Source organism: Pseudonaja textilis, chromosome 9 (assembly GCF_049901715.1).
Source record: "Pseudonaja textilis isolate UNSWEBS1 chromosome 9, rPseTex1.2, whole genome shotgun sequence".
Classification (NCBI taxonomy): Eukaryota; Metazoa; Chordata; class Lepidosauria; order Squamata; family Elapidae; genus Pseudonaja; species Pseudonaja textilis.
Window position 1 is genome coordinate 27,093,072 of NC_141998.1, and position 17,627 is coordinate 27,110,698.

At 55.9% G+C, this 17,627-nt stretch overlaps 1 protein-coding gene across 1 annotated transcript in view; it reads right to left on the bottom strand.

The window, feature by feature from the left end:
• Positions 1–17,627, bottom strand: part of SIK3 (SIK family kinase 3) — a 38,057-nt gene that overhangs the window by 8,746 nt on the left and 11,684 nt on the right. The window contains 13 exon segments of the mRNA XM_087938704.1: positions 302–372; positions 603–758; positions 865–1,018; positions 1,170–1,279; positions 1,374–1,451; positions 2,023–2,166; positions 2,251–2,361; positions 2,656–2,774; positions 3,119–3,242; positions 3,385–3,509; positions 4,017–4,178; positions 4,605–4,668; positions 5,098–5,214. Coding sequence (XP_087794830.1) covers positions 302–372; positions 603–758; positions 865–1,018; positions 1,170–1,279; positions 1,374–1,451; positions 2,023–2,166; positions 2,251–2,361; positions 2,656–2,774; positions 3,119–3,242; positions 3,385–3,509; positions 4,017–4,178; positions 4,605–4,668; positions 5,098–5,214 — 1,535 coding nt within the window.

Here is a 17,627-nt window from a genome sequence, read left to right on the forward strand (position 1 = left end):
CATCTCAACCAGTGACTCTCGTTTTTACCACCCAGCCAAATACCCCGACCTCTGGGCATCGGCAGCCAAGGCCACTGCCGGCCTTTCCCAGCACAAAAGCCCCAAGACGGGTGTTGGGAGGAAAGACAAAGTGAGGGGTGTGTGTGTGTGTGTGTGTATGTGTGTGTGTGTGTGTGTGTGTGTGTGTGTGTGAGAGAGAGAGAGAGAGAGAGAGAGAGAGAGATAGAGAGAGAACCCCTCAGCTCCCAGGGAAGCAAAAGCAAGCGGAAGCCCCCTTCCCGGGAGGCAGCGGGAGCGTTACCTCTGCACGGCTTCCTGGTCCGGCTCCCCGTCCGAGCTCTCCTCGTCCACGGGGGTCACAGCAGGCACTGCCTGAAGGGAGACAAGAGGACTGGCTGCACTTGGCCAACAGCAACGGTCCCCCAGGAGGAGGGGGAGGAAACGGCTCATCCCGCAAGGGAGCCCCTCCACCAGGGGCCCAGGAAACGGGACGGAGGGGGGCAGTTTGGGAAGCCAATTCCGAGGCCTCCCCCGCCCGGGACAGGGGCCTCCGCCACAGCCACCCACGGAGAGGCCTCCCGAGGAAAACCAGGGCTGCTTACGGGTGTCATGGTGACGAGGGGAGATGGGCCTCGGGGACGCTTCAGGAGCTGCTGGGCGTGCAGCTGGATGTTGGCTCCCCCGTCGGAGGCCCTGCGGCCCAGCGGCCCCATCCCGTTGAGCAGCTGCAGCGTTGGCGGCTGCAGCAGAGACTGCTCCTGCAACGAAGCTTTCTCTCACGGCCACCCGCTGCTTGGCCGCCCCCCCCGCCCCGCCCCAGCAGCCGCCTGCCAGGCTGAGGCGCGCAGGGGAAGGGAAGGGTACCTTGTACTCCAACTGGCCGGTCGGCTGCAGGTGCTGCATGGGGAGCAGGTTGGCTGCCACGCTCACATTGGGGGCCACCTGCAGGAAGGGGCCCTGGGGGGCGATTCGCGGGAAGCCCGGGAGCAGCTTCTGCAGGTCCTCCATCACCTCCGTGCTGCCCAAAGGAAGAGACCAGCGCTTGGACTCCCGGAGCTGCCTGGGGCCCCCACTGCCTTCTTGGCCAAAGTGCTGGGGGAGGGGCGGAGGAGCAACCCCTCCAGTAGAAACACCCCCCTCCCCTGTTACTCCAACGGAGCAACGCTCACCGAGGATCAGCCACCCCGACAGTGTGCCTGCGCATGGAGAGGTAGCGGACCAGGGCTTCGGGCGAGGGCTCCTCTCCTTCGTCGCTGTCCAGGTTCATGGTGCCATCCGCCTGGAAGAGCAAGGCCCCGGAAGGAGGAATGCCCCAGGCTCCGGAAGCGGGAGGGGAGGCCCCAGGAGGCAGCCCTGGGAGGAAGGGCCCTTACCTCCACTATCTGGTTGTCGGGGTTGATGAGCTGCACTTGGGGGACGCTGAGGCTCACTGGGTTGCCAGCAGGTTCCGTCTGTAAAGCAGAGCCACCCGCCGAGCACTGAACGCTGCCCTGGGCTGGGCCCGGCCCTCCCGCTCTGCCACCAAGGCCCAGCATCCTCCCCCCTCCCCCCTCCAGGCCCTCTACCAGCCCCGAGGGGTGGGGTGGGGGGGCCGGGAAGCCTCAGCCTGGCCTGGAAGCCACCCAGGGGAGCCACCCAGGGAAGGGCCTTCTGAGAGCTCCAGTTAGGGGCTGCCTCTTGGGTGGGGGAGGCGGGTGGGGAGCAGCCCCTCCAGCTGGGGAGGAAAGGAATCCCCCCAGGGGACCCTGCAGGAGGCCCGGCTTGCCTTCCCTCGGCTGGGCCGCACAGGAGCCCTGGCCAGAGCTTGGCTGGGCCAAGGGCAGCAGGCGCCCTGAGGAGCCCAGCCACAGCTGTCCCGTCCGCCTGACAGCCAGGCCCAGAGAGCCGTGCCCAGTTCACCGGAAGCGCCTGGGCAAAAGCCCCAGGGGGGCTGTGAGGCAGGGACGGCCCCCCCCTCTGGGTCCTACGCTGGCTGGCTGGCTGGCTGCCCAGCAGCAGAGCCACCGCTGCCCCAAGACTGACCTGGAGACTGGCAGGTGCCGGAAAGGCCAGAGTCCGGGGCAGGCTGGGCAGGGCTGACGTGCGCAGGGTTTTATGCCTCTTCTGGCGATCGCAGAGCAGGCTGTAGATTGCACTGTAGTGGTCGTAGGCCTCGGTCCTCAGTGACTGGGGGGCACAAGAGCCACACGTCACTCTTCCCCACCCACACAGGGTGCCCAGGGGTCCCCGAAGGGCCAGGGGCCTTGGTACCTGCAGGATGCGCTCCTTGTCCAGCCCCATCTCCGCCATGGCCAGCAGCACCTCCTCGTTCAGGGGCTCCAGCTGCCTCTCGGCTTTCAGCTGCTGACATTCTGCTATCAACTGGGAAGCGGAGAACTTGTTCAGGGCTGCGTGCTCCCTCCCCAAGAAAAAGGACAGGGGCTCAAAGGGGGGTTGCTGCCTATGAGCTGGCTGAGCAGGGCATCATCCCCACCCCCACACACACCCCAGAGCTGAGAGAGCAGGGCTGGCGGGGAACCAGCCCCTCCCTCCCTCCCTCCCTTTGTGGGGAGGCTCTGGAACTGCCTCCGCTCCCCGGCCGGCCCCCCCTTGAGCTGCCCTGCTGCCCCACAGGACCCTCTGCCGGCGGCCAGGGAAAGCCGCGCCTGGACTCACTGTGCCAAAGTCGGGGTCGGCCTCCCCCAGCTTCATCCACTTGTGCTTGCAGATCTGCTCCATGGAGAGCCGCTTGCTCGGCTCCAGCACCAGCATGTGGCGGATCAAGTGTTCACACTCTGCAAGAGAGCGGCCGGGATGAGGACCTGCGCCCCGGGGCCCCGCCTTTGCCCTTGCAAATCTGTGGCTTGATGCGGTCCTCGGGGCCCGGGCTGGTCCCACCAGGACCCCACGGTCCCAAGAAAGGGGTCCAATGCCCTGCCGCCAGGGGCTCTTTGGATCCTGTGTGCCTGGCCCAAGGGGGGGGCGGTGGGGGGGCGCAAGCTTTCCGGGGCTCTGCTTCTCCATCCAACGGACACCAGGACGCAGAAGCCGGTTCGTCCGGTGCTTGTCCGCGCTCCACCCCGCCAAACACCCTGCTAGGTGGGCCCAGCCCCAGCCGGCATCCAGCCCTGCTCCGTACCTGTTGACATGAAGAATGGGATGCGAAACTTCCCGCTCAGCACCCTCGCCCGCAGGTTCTGCAGCGTGCTGCCATCGAAGGGCAGGGCCCCGCACACCAGCACATAGAGCACCACCCCGAGGCTCTGCAAAAGAAGAGGCCCCAGTCCCCTCTGTAGGGCAGCGGGGAGGAGGCCCCCGCCCCCAAGGCCAAGATTCCCGCTCTGAAGGCTGGCTTCTGGAACCCAGCGAGGCCCCTTCGGCCACTCCGAGGCCTCTGCCACTTACCCAGATGTCCACTTTCGGCCCGTCATACTCCTTCCCTTCGAAAAGTTCAGGGGCCGCGTAAGGGGGACTTCCACACCAGGTCTTCAGTAGCTGACCAGGAGTGAAGATGTTACTGAATCCAAAATCTGGAAGAGAAGGGAGGGAGGGAGGGAGGGAGGGAGGGAGGGAGGGAGGGAAGGAAGGAAGGAAGGAAGGAAGGAAGGAAAGGCCGGTGATTCCCCACCAAACGGCCTGTTTCGCCTATTGTCCCGCACAACAGCCCAAGACCAGGGGGGCGTCCAGGGGAGAGCGGCACGCAGAGCCGCACCTGCGTGGCCGCTGCTTCCCACACAGCTCTCCAGCACGGCCCTTGAGGCCCCTCCCCTGACAGGAGCTGGGGATCCCTTGCGCTGAATCCAACTGGCCAGTGGAGCCGCTTAGATCTCTTCTCCTCCTGCTCCAGCCAGGCTAAGTAACTAGGTGCCATCCGGAAGTGCAGCCATTCCATGCAAAGCCCCCCTCGCCTCCTCTGTGGTGAGGCCTGTGCACTCACCCCCCTTCTCCTCCTCTGAACTTTCTTAGCCTGCCGGTCCACAAAGGGGCCGCCTGTTTTGCCAGGAACTCTTTTGAAAGTCGGAGTTACAATGGATCACCTGCTATTTTGATGTTCAGATTTGCATCCAGAAGCAAATTCTCAGCCTTCAGGTCTCTGTGGACAATATGGTGACAGTGGCAGAAGTGCACAGCTGCTACTATCTGCTTAAACTTCTTCCGAGCCTCCTTTTCGGCCATTCGTCCGTGAGCCACCAGGTGATCTGAAGGAGACGCGGGGGGGATGGAGCCGGTTAGACGGCTATTCTGCTTCCCAGGTGGTTTCTAGTGCTCTGGGAAACTCAGCAGGGCGGCCCAGTGGGTCTGGCTGGGTTGACCAGGGAAAACTCTAGCCCCGTTGGCAGCTGACCTGCCCCGAAGGCCAACCTCCTCCGCAGGCTGTCCCTTCTCCCAAGCCTTCACAGGTTGAGTCCTCTGCTATGCCCAGAGCCCCCCTCAGAATGATCCCCTCTGGCTTTTCTTTTATCCAGGTGCACCAGAGCCCCCCATCTTCTTTCCAGGGCAATTCTGCGGCCATGGAAACTTCCAAAGAGCATCAGCCGAAAAGGAAGCAAAAGGGCTGGCAGCTATTTTATTTACTGGAGTCGACCAAAGATATTTTGGCTGAATACGGCAAACAATGTTCTTACCAAAGATCTCCCCTCCGCTTGCATACTCCGTTACCAGATAAATCATTCGCTCCGTCTCCATGACCTGAACAAGGACAGAAAAGCCACTGATACGGACAGGCTGAGGACAGAACAGCCTCTGCTAACCTGGTTTCTTCTCGGGGTGTGTGTGTGTCTGTCTGTCTGTCTGTCCTCTCAGAAGGATTCCCCATGGGAGAGGCACCCAAGGCTCCACAGAAGGCTCCACAGTTACCTTTTATGGCATTCACCAGGAGTGTTTTACTCTGGAATCACTGGATCCATTGGAATCAGATGCCTATTGATTGTGGGGGCCAAAAGGCCCAGGAAGACTTGCAGATTCCAAGAGCCCCCCTTTCCCCCCCCCATGACACGCAGAGGTCCCCTCTGGATCAAAAGGAGCCCGAAGGTTGGAGGCACCTCCTACCGCCGCCCCCCCCCCCAAGTCTTTACCAACGCGGTGCCTGTCCCCGTCTCAGTTACTCAGCCGGCAGACCTGATACAATCTGATGATATGCGGGTGGCACAGCATCTTCATAATCTGCACTTCCCGAAAGATCTTCTTGAGGTTCTCCTCATCCAGCTGAGTCTTGTCAATGATCTTTATTGCCACCTGAAAGGGCAAAAACGAGAGCAGTTATTAGGCCCAGAATGGGCAGGCGGAGCGGAATTGCTGTTCCGGGCCGCCTGAGTCATTCTGAGAGCATAAAGGGAGCAGACAGCAAGAAAAACGACCGTCCATTGAACTGCATGATTTATTTCTAACTCTGAATAACTTGTCAAGGCGGGGCCAAAAACCCCGATCGGTATGACAGCAACTTTCTATAAACTGTCCTCTGAATGGTGGCTTTCCAGGGATTTACTCATTTTAAGGAAGGTTGTACAAATTGGTTGCATTCCTCCATAAAGCCCAGCATTCTGAACTAGACAAAGTGGCCCAATTCAGATACTAATTTAAACCCCAAACAAGAAAACCACCTTATGTGTGAAAACTAATGCAGGAAGCTGGGGGGGTCCTGTGGCAATTAACCTTCCTCTTTTGATTGAGAATAGCAAATAGACCCCGTAAGTATCTCGGAAACTCTTGAAGGCATTGTTTACACAACGGAAGGTCACACCGATCATCAAATGAAGATTTTCTCTGCTCAAGCGCATCGTTTTTAATCCAAAAGGTTCAGAAAGCAAGACTGACCTAGCCAAGAGTTCCACCTGGTGGAGCTACTTTCAACTGCAAAAAAATCCATGCAGCAACCAGCCGTTTAGAAACGGGAGGCCCGAAGGAGGCACTATGGGTCAGCTGAAGAGCTCGAACAAGGCCGGGCCTCCTTCCTGCCTCTGGTGTCAACGGACAAGCCTTGCCCCCCCCGCCCCCCCCTTCCAAGGGTGGGCTCTGCAGAACAGCCTGCAGAGCCTGCAGGAGGGGGCTTGCCAAGGGCTTCCTCTCAGCCCAGCCGACCTCACAAGGGAAGAGTAAGGACAAGGGGCATTGTCCTGAGCTCCTGGAGGAGAGCTGAGATCCAGCGTAACATGAAAAGAGTAAATGAATTCTCAAAAGGCCCCTGGATCTAAGTTCCTGCAAATCCGAGTTCTGCAGCCCCCCTCCTTCCTCGTCCAGCCCAGCAACGACTACTCCGCGGGCAGCTGTCGGATGGGAGTCCCTGAGAGGAACCACTGTGAATGACGCTGTGGGCTGCTCTCCACACTGCTCGGTCTCCGTTGCTGCTTTCTCCCCGTGGGATCTGTTCCACCCTGTCCCAGCAGATCCTTGCTGAGAAGCCACCTCCTTTCCTCTCACCAGGGCGACCGCAATTCCACATGCAACCCAAACCGGTGCCACTTTCCTGGTGGGAGCAAATACTGGGAGCAAGCAGGACGGGAACTGCTTTATCCTTCAGGCAGCAAAATGTTTTACCGCCATCTTTCTGCCTCCTTGGGCCCCCTTCAGCGGCTGTCCCGGACCGGCAGGTAACCCCTCTGGCCTCCCTGCTCAGGGCTTTCATGGTTCCAGGGCCCTTTCCCTCCCAACGGGCTGCTGCCCTGCAAACCCTAGAAAGAGGGCAGCTCTGCTCCCTGGAGGGGAAGCAGGAGAAGGGGGAGCAAAGCTGGGGGTAAACTTGCTTTGTGGGGAAACTCTCCCAAGAAGATTCAGCGCACGACACTAAGTCGTCCTGCCGCAAAGACCCCAAAGGTGGAAGGTTTGCACACAGGGGGTGCAGGGACTGGAGCACCTCCAGGAAAGCTCTGGGGCTGAGCAGGTGTGCTTCCACCCCTGAAAGTCTCTTAACAAGCTCTGCTGGTGCTTTAAACAAAGCAAGGAGACCATCCCTGAAGGAGGAGGAGGAGGAGGTGCTCTCAGAAAGCCCTTTTTTATTAAGCGCTTGGGAATCAAGGCCCCTCTAACGCGATTTTGCTTAGTGACCTCTCCGTATCTGATTTACAGCCCGGCTTCTCTCTTGCCCAGACAGCAGAAGAGGAGAAGGAAAGGAAAGGAAATCCTTCAGTCCGACGGTTAGACGCCTCTTGAAACTCTGGCTCCGGGGGTGCCATGGAGGCCCCTTCCCACTGGACTGGCAGCCAGCGCCTAGGCAGGGGCTCCTAGGAGCAATCCGCGATGGCCGATCGTGGGCTGGCATCACAGCGCTGAGGAATCTGCTCTGCTCTCCTCCTCCAGGCTCAGTGCATCCGTTTCTTCCACACAGCAAGAAGGTTCCAGGTTTTTGACACCCTGTTTAATTCAAGCGTATGCCCACTTTTCTGAACCACGTCCACCTTTGCAACGCTGCACCTACGTCACCCGAGCCTCCCCAGAACGGCTGGGAACAGGGCGCCGGAGCCAACGTGGCCCAGCCACCTGCTCCCTGTCTTTACGTGGGCAGCCAATAGGTGGCACCGCTGACACCTCTACAGCAGGCATGTGACCCACTGAGGCCTCCCCGCCTTTCTTCCCTCTCCCAGCCCAGGAAATGAGCAGAGCCAGGACTGCCCTCCCCTTAGCGTCACATCCAAACAGTCCTCTGAAGAACCGCAAACAATCGAGCCCCCTTTGGGTGCCTTTGCTGGGACTGAGCCCGGAGCAGTTGGGGTTCTTCCTGACCTGACTTCTCCAGGATAAACGTAACCAAATCTATGCATTTTACATCATGGGATTTAAATTTAATATCCAGCAATCAATGACAGTCTCGGCCAAATGGCAACAGGCCCATCTCTCTGCCGTGGTCCAATCTCAGCATGCCAGGAAACGGTGCGCTGGGGCATAAAAGGCTCCCAGGGATAATGAGTGGCAATTGGGAGATCTAAGTGTTGGTCTGGGCAGCCCCGCATATTGTGTCCCACACCATACACGGACATACATCACACCTACATACGCACACAGTGTCTCTCTCCCCTGCGAAAAGGTCCCAAGGCCTCGGGGGGGTGGGGGCAGCCCAGCCATTCCGGCCCTTAGAGCCCCCGTAGGGCTTCTCCTCAGAGCTGTGCTAGGAGCCTCAGACATAGACAAGGGGCCGGGGGGGGGCTTTGTCTTGAGTGCTGGACACCCAAAGGGACTGGCCGGGCGGGGCAGAGAGAAGAGAAGGTGGCGCTGAGCACTCCTCCTGCCCTGCCTGGCGCTCACAGAAGGGCCCTGCCGGTGGATGCCTTCCCTGCGTGGCTGCTGCCCCCTGGCTGGTGAGCCCCCTCCTCTCATTCCGAGTGTTGCCCCCTCCCCACCGCCCTTTCTCTCCCTTCCCAGGCAGCACAACCGCTGCTCTTCACGCTGCCTCCTGGTGCCCCCTCTTCTCTTGCAGAAATTTCAACCATCAGGGCATCACAGGGGGGGGGGGGGCGGTGAAGCAAACCCCCTCCCTCCCTCCCTCCTGGAGGGGCACCCTCTGGGTCATCTGCTGAGCCAAGCTGCCTCCCCAAGGTGAAACCCCTGAAGTGGGCAGCCGGGCTCTTCTGCTGGTGCAGCTGCTCCGGAAGGCTCTCCCTGGAGGGGAGAAGGGTGACTCAAGCCCTTCCCTCCAGGAGATAAAAGCCACCCGGAGAGCAGAGGACGAGCCAACCGAGAGAGTGTTCTGTCCTCCGAGCTCCTTTCCCACACATTTCCCCAAGCATTCCTCGCGGCACGTGGGTGGGGAGACAGAAGCCATCCCCCAGGGATGCAGCCCTGAGCCTCGAAGGAAGGAAGGAAGGAAGGAAGGAAGGAAGGAAGGAAGGAAGGAAGGAAGGAAGGAAGGAAGGAAGGAAGGAAGGAAGCAACCTGCTCCTTCTTCCAAGCGCAGAGAGGCTCAGGCACATGGACCGTCTTACCTACCGACTAGGAAGGCCCAGGGGAATATGGGGGGGGAACCACTTTTAAGACGCATGATGAAGTGGAACGCATTGTCTCTCTTGACAGTCTGTCAACTCTGGTAAAGTAGGATTAAAATATCCACATCTCATTCATGGCCCTATCGAGGAATTTGTTTCAGTGAACTTATCAGAAAGGCAGAATAAAAGACATAAATGGAGCTTCTTAAAGAGGGGAGGAAAACGGGGAAAGGCACCCTGAAGAGATCCTGGAAAAGATTGTGGATAATTCAGAGAAGCAGCTCTTGGGAACTCAAAAGCTTGGCGGTTATCGGTGTCATGAAAGCTGCAGGAGTTGCCCACTTTGGAGATTAGAGGCAGCAATGACTGAACAGGGCTGGGATGGGAGAGAGAGAGAGGCAGCATTGAATCACTTGTGAGGAAACGTTTTCCACAAAAATCAAGTGAGCGTTTATGACACAACTGCCAAAACAAAGCCAAACTAAAATCTAACCACGTTCAACTGTGCAAAGCTGCCAAACCTCCAGTGATCCAAGAATGTCATAAACGTAAAGTGCACTCGTTAAACAGGCTATGAAGCCACCGAGTAGCCTCTGCACTTTCCTCTGAAACAGGAGCAATCTTGGTGCCAAGCAGGACAGCCCGTCTGCCAGCCGCGGGATAGCCCGTCTCTCCATGAACGTGGCTCTTAGATCACTTGGCAAGAGGTGCCAACGGAGCCCAGGGCAGCTGCTCTGCACCGGCACAGCGTCAATGAGGAGCCAAAATGCCACACGAAGTTGCTTAGCAGCCAGAAGTCCCAGCTTGCCAGAGCAGCAGCTCGGCCTCAAGGGCCCCGCATCCAAAAGCCGGCCAGGACTCCCAAATGGTCCTGCTGACCTGAACCCAGGGCCCAGGTTCCTTCCCCCAGGCCGGGCTCCTGGGCCCAAAGGGCAGCGGGTGACAAAGCGAGTGGCCCATGCCTGGGGTCACCCTAGGTATAGCCCGGGAAGAGAACTCGAGAAGATGGAAGGATCAGCAGCCTCGGATCAATCTGGGGCTAATCCTCGGAGACGGGCGTGTTACGTACGAAGTGGTGTCAATCCGGATTTGCCAGGAGGAGGAGGACTGACAAACCGCTGATGTCACTGAAGGTCTCCTTGGGGCCTCCTCTGGGTTCTGCTAGGCTAGGCCAACATGGACTCAAACCTCTTTGGGCAATCCCGTAAACCAGGCCAGTTTGTCCAGCCCTATGCTCCCCACCCCCAACCCCAGATGACCCCCTTGCCAGTCCCAAAGGAGGCTGCCTGGGGGCCCAAAGGACTCGGTGCCTCTGCCTCTCCCACCCCCTGGGAGTCCCAATCCCTGCCCTGAAGTGTTTTCCTTTGCCAAGCATTCGCGGGGGGCCTCTCCCACCAACCCCTTACCCCCAACCAGGTCCTTTCTTGTCGTCACAACTCTTTGCCCCAAAAGGACATGCATTTTGCAGCTTTGTAGGTCTACACATACTGGGTACACACACACACACACACACACACAGAGTCCAAAAACCTGCACACGTATGTCCATCTTTAATTTTTTAATTTAATCCCAAGGTCCAACCACCTCTCTAGCTGGCTTCTTCTTCCAAGGAATTCAGCTTTATTGGGTGACTTGGAAATATTAATGCTGTGTTCCTCAAAATCCCTTCCTGAGAAATCTCAAGGACTTCTGAAACATTCTTTGCAGAAGAAATATAGATCTTCCAAGCAAGCTTTTTAAAATCTATTGTCTTCTTGTATTGCTTACGTATATTGAAGGATATGTGTTCCCTTTTGTTCTTCTTAGGCAACAATTCCACTACCCAAAAGAAGCTTTGTTTTTCACTGTTTTCTTGACAATGCGCTACTACCTCGTGGAGATGGTGGCATTTAACCTGACAACGGTATGCATTAGAGCTGTTCTGCAGTGGTTTGTTTACATCTAATCCCCAGCTGTTCTTGGAAGGCTTGACATCTGGACTTTTTTCCAGGCACATCACGGCCAGAGGCCCGATCTATGTGGTATATCCACTCTCCACTGTTTGTGGCGCATGGATGGTCCCCTGTAGATTCTGGCTGGCTCCGCTGTGTGCTCCTGCCCTACTTCTCTCCTGTCTCCACTTGGATGATCAAAAGCATTTTCATCCTCACCTCGGGAGAATGATTCATCTCAAGCCAGACACAGCCTTTGCTTGTGAGGCCTCCTCTTCTTGCTCAGCCGGCTGAAGGACGGGCCACCCTTCAGGTGTACAAGCTGGGACGCATCCCAGGGTGTGCTCCTGAGCGACAGGGATTTAGCTGGCACCTCCCGAAACCCCACCAGGGTTAAACTGGTCTGCTTCCAGGAAGAGAACGCCTGGGATGCCTTGGCTTGTTCCCCAATTGGGAATCCCTTCCAGAGGACTTTGTCACTGCATCTAGTCGCTCCTTTTGCTCCACTTAAGCCAGAAAATCGGGGGGCTGGCAGAGCCTGTTAACGGCTCCCCCTGAAGCTTCTTCCCCTGGTCTGAAGAGGAAGCCAGGGGGAAGAAGCATGTTCACAATATAATTGTTTAATTTACATGCGTTGAGCAAGAATCTCTTGTCAGTTTGGCAATCTGGACCAAAATCTCCTTCCCTGTCCTGTCTATACATATGCACGTGCAAAGACATAGCATCTTTTAAACACTGAGGCTAGAAAAAAGGAGAAGCACCATCTTCCCAGAAAAGTTCCTTCCCAGAAAGACATTTTTTAAATGAATATATATTGTCATGATGACATGAAGAATTCCAAGGCCGACCCCGTTCTCACAACAGACCTACTCAGGCTGAAAAGGCAGGAGACCTCCTGGAGGCAGTTACACTTTCCTAGCAAATGGCATATTTGCAATTTCCAGTGGTGACAATAAGCCTCCGGATGTTTTGTTACCACTACTGGTAATTTAAGAGTTTTTACTGTATGAGAAAGCAATTCATTCTGATGCACTTGGTCACCTTGTTCTACCTCCTGGTAGTTTGCAAACATCCATAGGAAGTGTTGAAGGCAGACATCATAAACCTTCCATGTAAAAATGATCATTTGTACTCCATTTTTAAAATCATCTATTGTTCCACAGAAGAACTTAGTTATTATCGCATTACAGTTAATTGTGCTAAAAGGTATTTGAATAAAGATTTGCCAGAGGCTTTCTGAAAAGCAACAAATACAGAATCATCCACACGGAGAGAATTTTCTCAAAGAACTCTGAAAGGCTCTTCATACAAGAAAGGTAAATTCGTCAGCAATGTTTCTAAATGTATAAGGTTGGCACTTTGTCTCTAATAATTATTTTCACTCATTTATTCATAACGACCTTGAGGCGACCAGTCTAACTTTCTGGACTCCCCTGGGTCCATTTTTAAAATTAGCATCACGCTGGCCACCTTGCGTGCACATTGCACATTTGACTGGCTCTGCATAGGGCCAAACAGGACCTGGGCCTGGCAATCTGTTGGTTTTCAATGGGTCGATATGTGTTTTAGAATTCAGAATGTCGCTTGGCGTGATTTTGGCCTCTTATTTGCCTCTTTGGATTCCCACTTTGAAAACAATCGTTCAGGCATGATGAATACGCTGTCTTCAAGCTATTCCCTATCTGGTTTCCTGTTTCTGACGTATTTAATTTTAAGGTTGATCTTTATTAACTTCTCCAGTGATTACTTTGCAAAGCACTCTGCTGATACATGTTTTATTTCTTCCACCCTGTCACGTTGGTTCGGGGGCCTTTAGCTACTGATAACAGATAATCAGAGTTGGAAGGGACCTTGTAGGTCATCTAGTCCAACCCCCTGTCCAAGTTGGAGACCCTACACCATTTCTGACAGATGGGAGTCCAATCTCTTCTTGAAAACCGCAATAGAGACTGAAGTCCCCATACTCCGTTTCTGGTTCCCTTCTTCCCAGGATACAGATTGGACGTCTGGGAGAAAGTCTTCTAAGGAGCCCATTCAACCAGGGGTGAGTCTGAGCACCTCATCCCACCCCTGGTGGGCCAAGGGAAGGGAGGTGCTCTTGCCCAGGTCAATTTCAGTTGGGTTTTAGGACCCAAATTCCCTTGGAAGATGTGAGCAACTGTGGGGGATCTGGAACGTTTCAACTTCTGACAAGCATTTTCTACGCCATTTGCAGCAATCAAGCCAGCAGTTCCCATGGAAACCAGGGAGAAGCAGAGGCGAATTTGGGTGACATGAGCTGCACGGCAACTTCTTGGTGAGCCTCTGGTTATCTGCAGAGGCTTCCAAAAGGCCCCCTCTAAACTGGAGGCGATGCCCCCCCCCCCCCATCTCACCATGCCTTGCTTTCCTGCTCGGCTGCAGGAAGACCAGCGCAGGCCCTTTGCCACTTGGTTCTTATAGGGGCCCAGCTCAGTTTTCCCAATTTTTCATCATTCTGTGCCAAACCTCCGCCTTGGTCTGGGCAGACGAATGCAGGCCTCAGTCCCCTAAGGCTCAGGGACGGCACCCGCAGAGGTCACTTTTGACAGGCATCCATCTTTAACTAACATGCTGGTTTCCAAAGGTCCTCTTGTAATGCATGTCTCCAAAGACCCAGACTTATGGGGTCCAGACAGCAGGGACCGAAATGAGCAGAGTGAATTAGGACTATTTCAGACTAAAATCCCAACCCCACTCATTTCTTTCACATCCACGACTGACAAGCAGACCTCCGAGACCACACAGCTCAAGCCAAGGGCAGATGCAATGTTGCAGTTGTCATTTTCTTCCTCTCAAAAGTCTCACTTCTGTTTTGATGTGTCCTGCATTGAGAGTGAACTGTGGTTTCTCACAAATCCATGCTGAGTTTGAGCACACACCATGTTCCCAGGCAGAATACACCCACAAGTAACACTCTTGTCCTGCAAGGAGGGGAGCTACACATTTTTTACAGTCAGTAGCACACCCTGATGAAGGCGAGTCAAGGCCAGCCAATATCAGCCAGAAAACGCCTGGAAACTACCCTCTGCCAGGCATTCTCAGGGAAGCTGGAGGCCCAGGACCTTCAACACGCTTGTGAGGACAGCATTTTATTTCAGCCTTCTGGCCTGGTGTGGTTCTTGGCCAGAATCTGCCATGGAATCCCTGTGCCATCCTAAGCATCTTTCGGAGCAGGCCACAATGGCCTGCTTTGCACAGACCAGAATGGGATAATGGGTCACACATCACACCAACCGAGCAAGACAAATGACAGTCACAATCAAGCTGGTGTGACTGAGCCTCATATTTGGGGATTCCACCAGCTACCGTCTGACTGAGCCAACAAGTTAGAGAAGGCAACCCTTTAGGACCTTGTTTATAGGAAGAGTTCATATCCATCAACTCCCCGCTCCTTTGACCAGCGTTCCTAACATGGGCAAGGGGCCTGTCCCATTCTCTGAGCCAAGCCTGCCCCCCCCCCGCCCTGCTCCCTTTGGGGCCAGCGTTGAGGAAGCAGCCTCTGAGCTGCCCAGGGATGGTGAACTACCGACTCCATTGCCCCGCCTGTCAACCACTAGCCATCATGATTCTTCCTTGCTTAAAACAAAAGGTGCTTCTGTCTGAACAAAAACATCTTGGAATGCAATTATTCTGGAAACAGTTAGATTACTCTATTTTAGGAAGAAAATTCCCAAGGGCTCCATAGTTCCAAGGGGTGCCCTGTCAGAAAAGGACAAGGAGGCTCCGTACCTTATTAGCCGGTGCCTTTGGTGGGTTTAACTCCAAAGAAGTTAAAACGGTGGCAATCCCTACCACTGAAAAACAGAGTGGATCCTTCTGGTGGACCTGTACTTCAGGCCTAGAGGACCAAAAGAGAAGGGCGGCTGATGCGGGGAATTGCAGCTCTGCAGGAAACCTCTCCCACAACTGCTCTGGGACGGGACTGCAAAAGGCCAGCCTTGGGCCCAGGGGCACCGGGAAGGCTGGTCCCTGCCTGGCACTTCGCCACATGCCCGCATTTTCATTGCAGCATTGGGGTTGCATCCCCTGGGGCAGGAGCCATTTTGCAGTACTGAAAGGAGGCAGCTAGAAGCTCCGAAGATGCTCCTCATATCTCAGTTTGCCTTTCCAAATATTGCAGGCTCCCAAAGCGTAGCCCACCGAGAAGACAAGGTCTCCCTGCCTTGCAGCTTAGCCCTCCTCCTGGGATGCCCAGTGCTGGGCAGGCACTCAGCCAATTAGCAAAGGTCTTCACAGTGGGTAGAGCTGCAAGGGAGCGAGGTAGAGGCCCCCGCTCCCACCCCCTGGAAGATGCTGAGGGGATCGAATGAGGAAGCCTGCAGGAAGCCCAGGCCACCCGATTGCTGCTCACCCCAACTCACTCCCTGGGGTGCCTCCTCCCGTCCTCCAGAGAGAGGAAAGGCCGCCCACCCGCTCACCAGAGCTCAGGGGAGGCGAAACGGGGCCTCCAATCAGAGAGACAATTCCGGGATGAATAATCTGGAGGCCAGAAAAAGAGGCCAGCAAACCACAGAAGCAAAGACTCCCTGGCAATCCATTCCTCACCATATCCTGGAGTTTCCCCCTTCAGCTCAGGAGAGGCTGGGTTTCTCCACTGCAAGTCAGCCTTCCTTCTCCTTCCCCAGTTGAAGCCAACTCCTCCTCTGAGACCAGCCCTCGGACAGACAGTGTCTGCTCTGCAGCAGAGCAAAGGCCTTCCTCTCGCGGCAGGGCAAGGCGGGACGAGGCCCCAGAGGGCGAGAGGCCTTCCCAGGGACGCTCGCTCGCTCGGCTGAGCTCTCCTGACCCCCAGAGCCATTGCGTCAGGCCCAGAAGAGCCCCCTTCCCAGGGCAAAAGCCGGGCTGTCCGGAGGAGCTTGGGGCCACACAGCTGTGCCCATGGAAGAGTCGCCTCCCAAAGATGGCTTGGACTTTAAGGACACAAGCTGTGGGAGATCTGACACAAGCACACGCGTGCACGCCTAGGTTGCGCTTGCCCTCCCTCCGTGGATCAGGCTTCCTTCCATCTTCCAACCAGCTTGGGGCCTCAAAGCACAGGCATTCAAGAGCCTTTTTGTCCCGCTTAGCATCCTTTCTTTCCCTCTCCTTGTTTATATCTAGAGCCACGGAGCAGCAGCAAACGGTGGAGCTTAGGGTTCTTCCGCCCTGGAAAAGGGAAAACCGGAAGAGCAGAAGGAAAAGGAGGCCGAGGTTATTTGAGAACAACCCTCTGGGCATTTTGGAAAAGCAGACAAGTCGCCAGGCCTGGCCTCTCCTCTATGGCTCCACGTTAACCTGAACCAGTCAGGCGCCTCGGGGCTCAGTGCTGAGCGACATGTGTACCAAGTCCTCGCAAACCACACATTAGATGGAATGGATACCACTCAGAAAAGAAAAGGATGAAGGTTGACTGGTTGGCTAAAACAAATCCTTCCAATGGTTCGACTTCATTTCCAAGGCTTTTGGGGCCACTCCGGAGACTGTAGATCCACAAACTCTGCAGGAACGGCGTCAGGCTCCCTTTGGAGAGGCCTCGTCCGTGGTCTCAGCGGCTGCCCTCTCTGCTTTGGCCATTCCAGGACCACCGGCTGTTCTTGCAGCTCTGCATTGCCTGGAAGCTGAAGCCAGACCGGTCCGTGACACCCTGAGACCTCCTTGCACTGGACTGGCAGGGGGTGCAGGAGAATGTTTGGCAGTGCCGCTCGGTGCCAAGCTGTCTGATTCAGACCCACGTGCAAAACTAGCTTCATTTCAAGGTTAGACAAAGAGCTCTCCCTTCTCTCTTTCCCTCGGCTGAGATATTCCTTTATCAGAACCACCCAAGCAGGCTGCCAGCCAAAAGGAGCAGGACCAGCTCCAAGTTCCTGCAACAACCCTCTTATCAGCCAGGATTTCGCATCCAACCCCATGAATGTTTGGCCTTGTTTGTTCCAGAAAGGGGCCTGGCTGCCTGTGGTGTGCCGGAGGGCGGGAAGCCTCACTTCAGCCTCAAGAAACTCCTGGGGAAGGGAAGGGGACTCAGGCCTGCCATACGCAGGGGAACCGAGGGGGAGGCCGTACCCCCACCCACCCACCCACCCACACACACACACACACCCCACCGCCATTTGTCCTCTCTTTGAAACAGTACAGCAGCCCAGGATACAGGCTAAAAATTGCCACTGTATGAGGTTTCGATAAAAATACACGTGTTTACAGGAAAAGATCCTATACAGTCACAATGATTCATTTGGCAGGAATGCTCCCCTCACTGCAGTGGAAAAACCAGGGGATTAAAGTGCTCAATCTGCCCCTCCATGCTACAGAGGTGGGAGATGCCTAAAACACACCAAACCACCCCCGTTGCCAACTGTTGCCACCGCCGCCATAGCACTGGAGAATGCGGGGGGGGGGAGGGAGCAGAAATTGGCCAAAGAGCCAGGAAGGGAGAAGACCCACCAAGCGGAACGGAGGTCAGTCTCAGGCTCACTGCAATCTAAAACTGCGCACACCTGACCTTGTGGGTCCCATCCCCGGAAAACGGCTCCCTCCTTATCGTGTGTTTTGTCTGAAGCGCACAGAGAGACAGACGGACAGACAGACACACGGAGAGAGATAAGAGGAGCTGGGAGGCAGAGACTCTGCCTCTATTCACAGGGCGAGTGTTTTGGTACACGCAAGCACACTCAAATCCAAACACAGCCAGGCACAGACCTTGCAGTCCCCAGAGGAGTATAGCTGTTGACCTCTGTGAATCGGACAAGATGACAGATAACCTCCCGGGAGAGGCTGCTTAATTGCAAGGCCCCCGGTTCCAGCTCCTGCC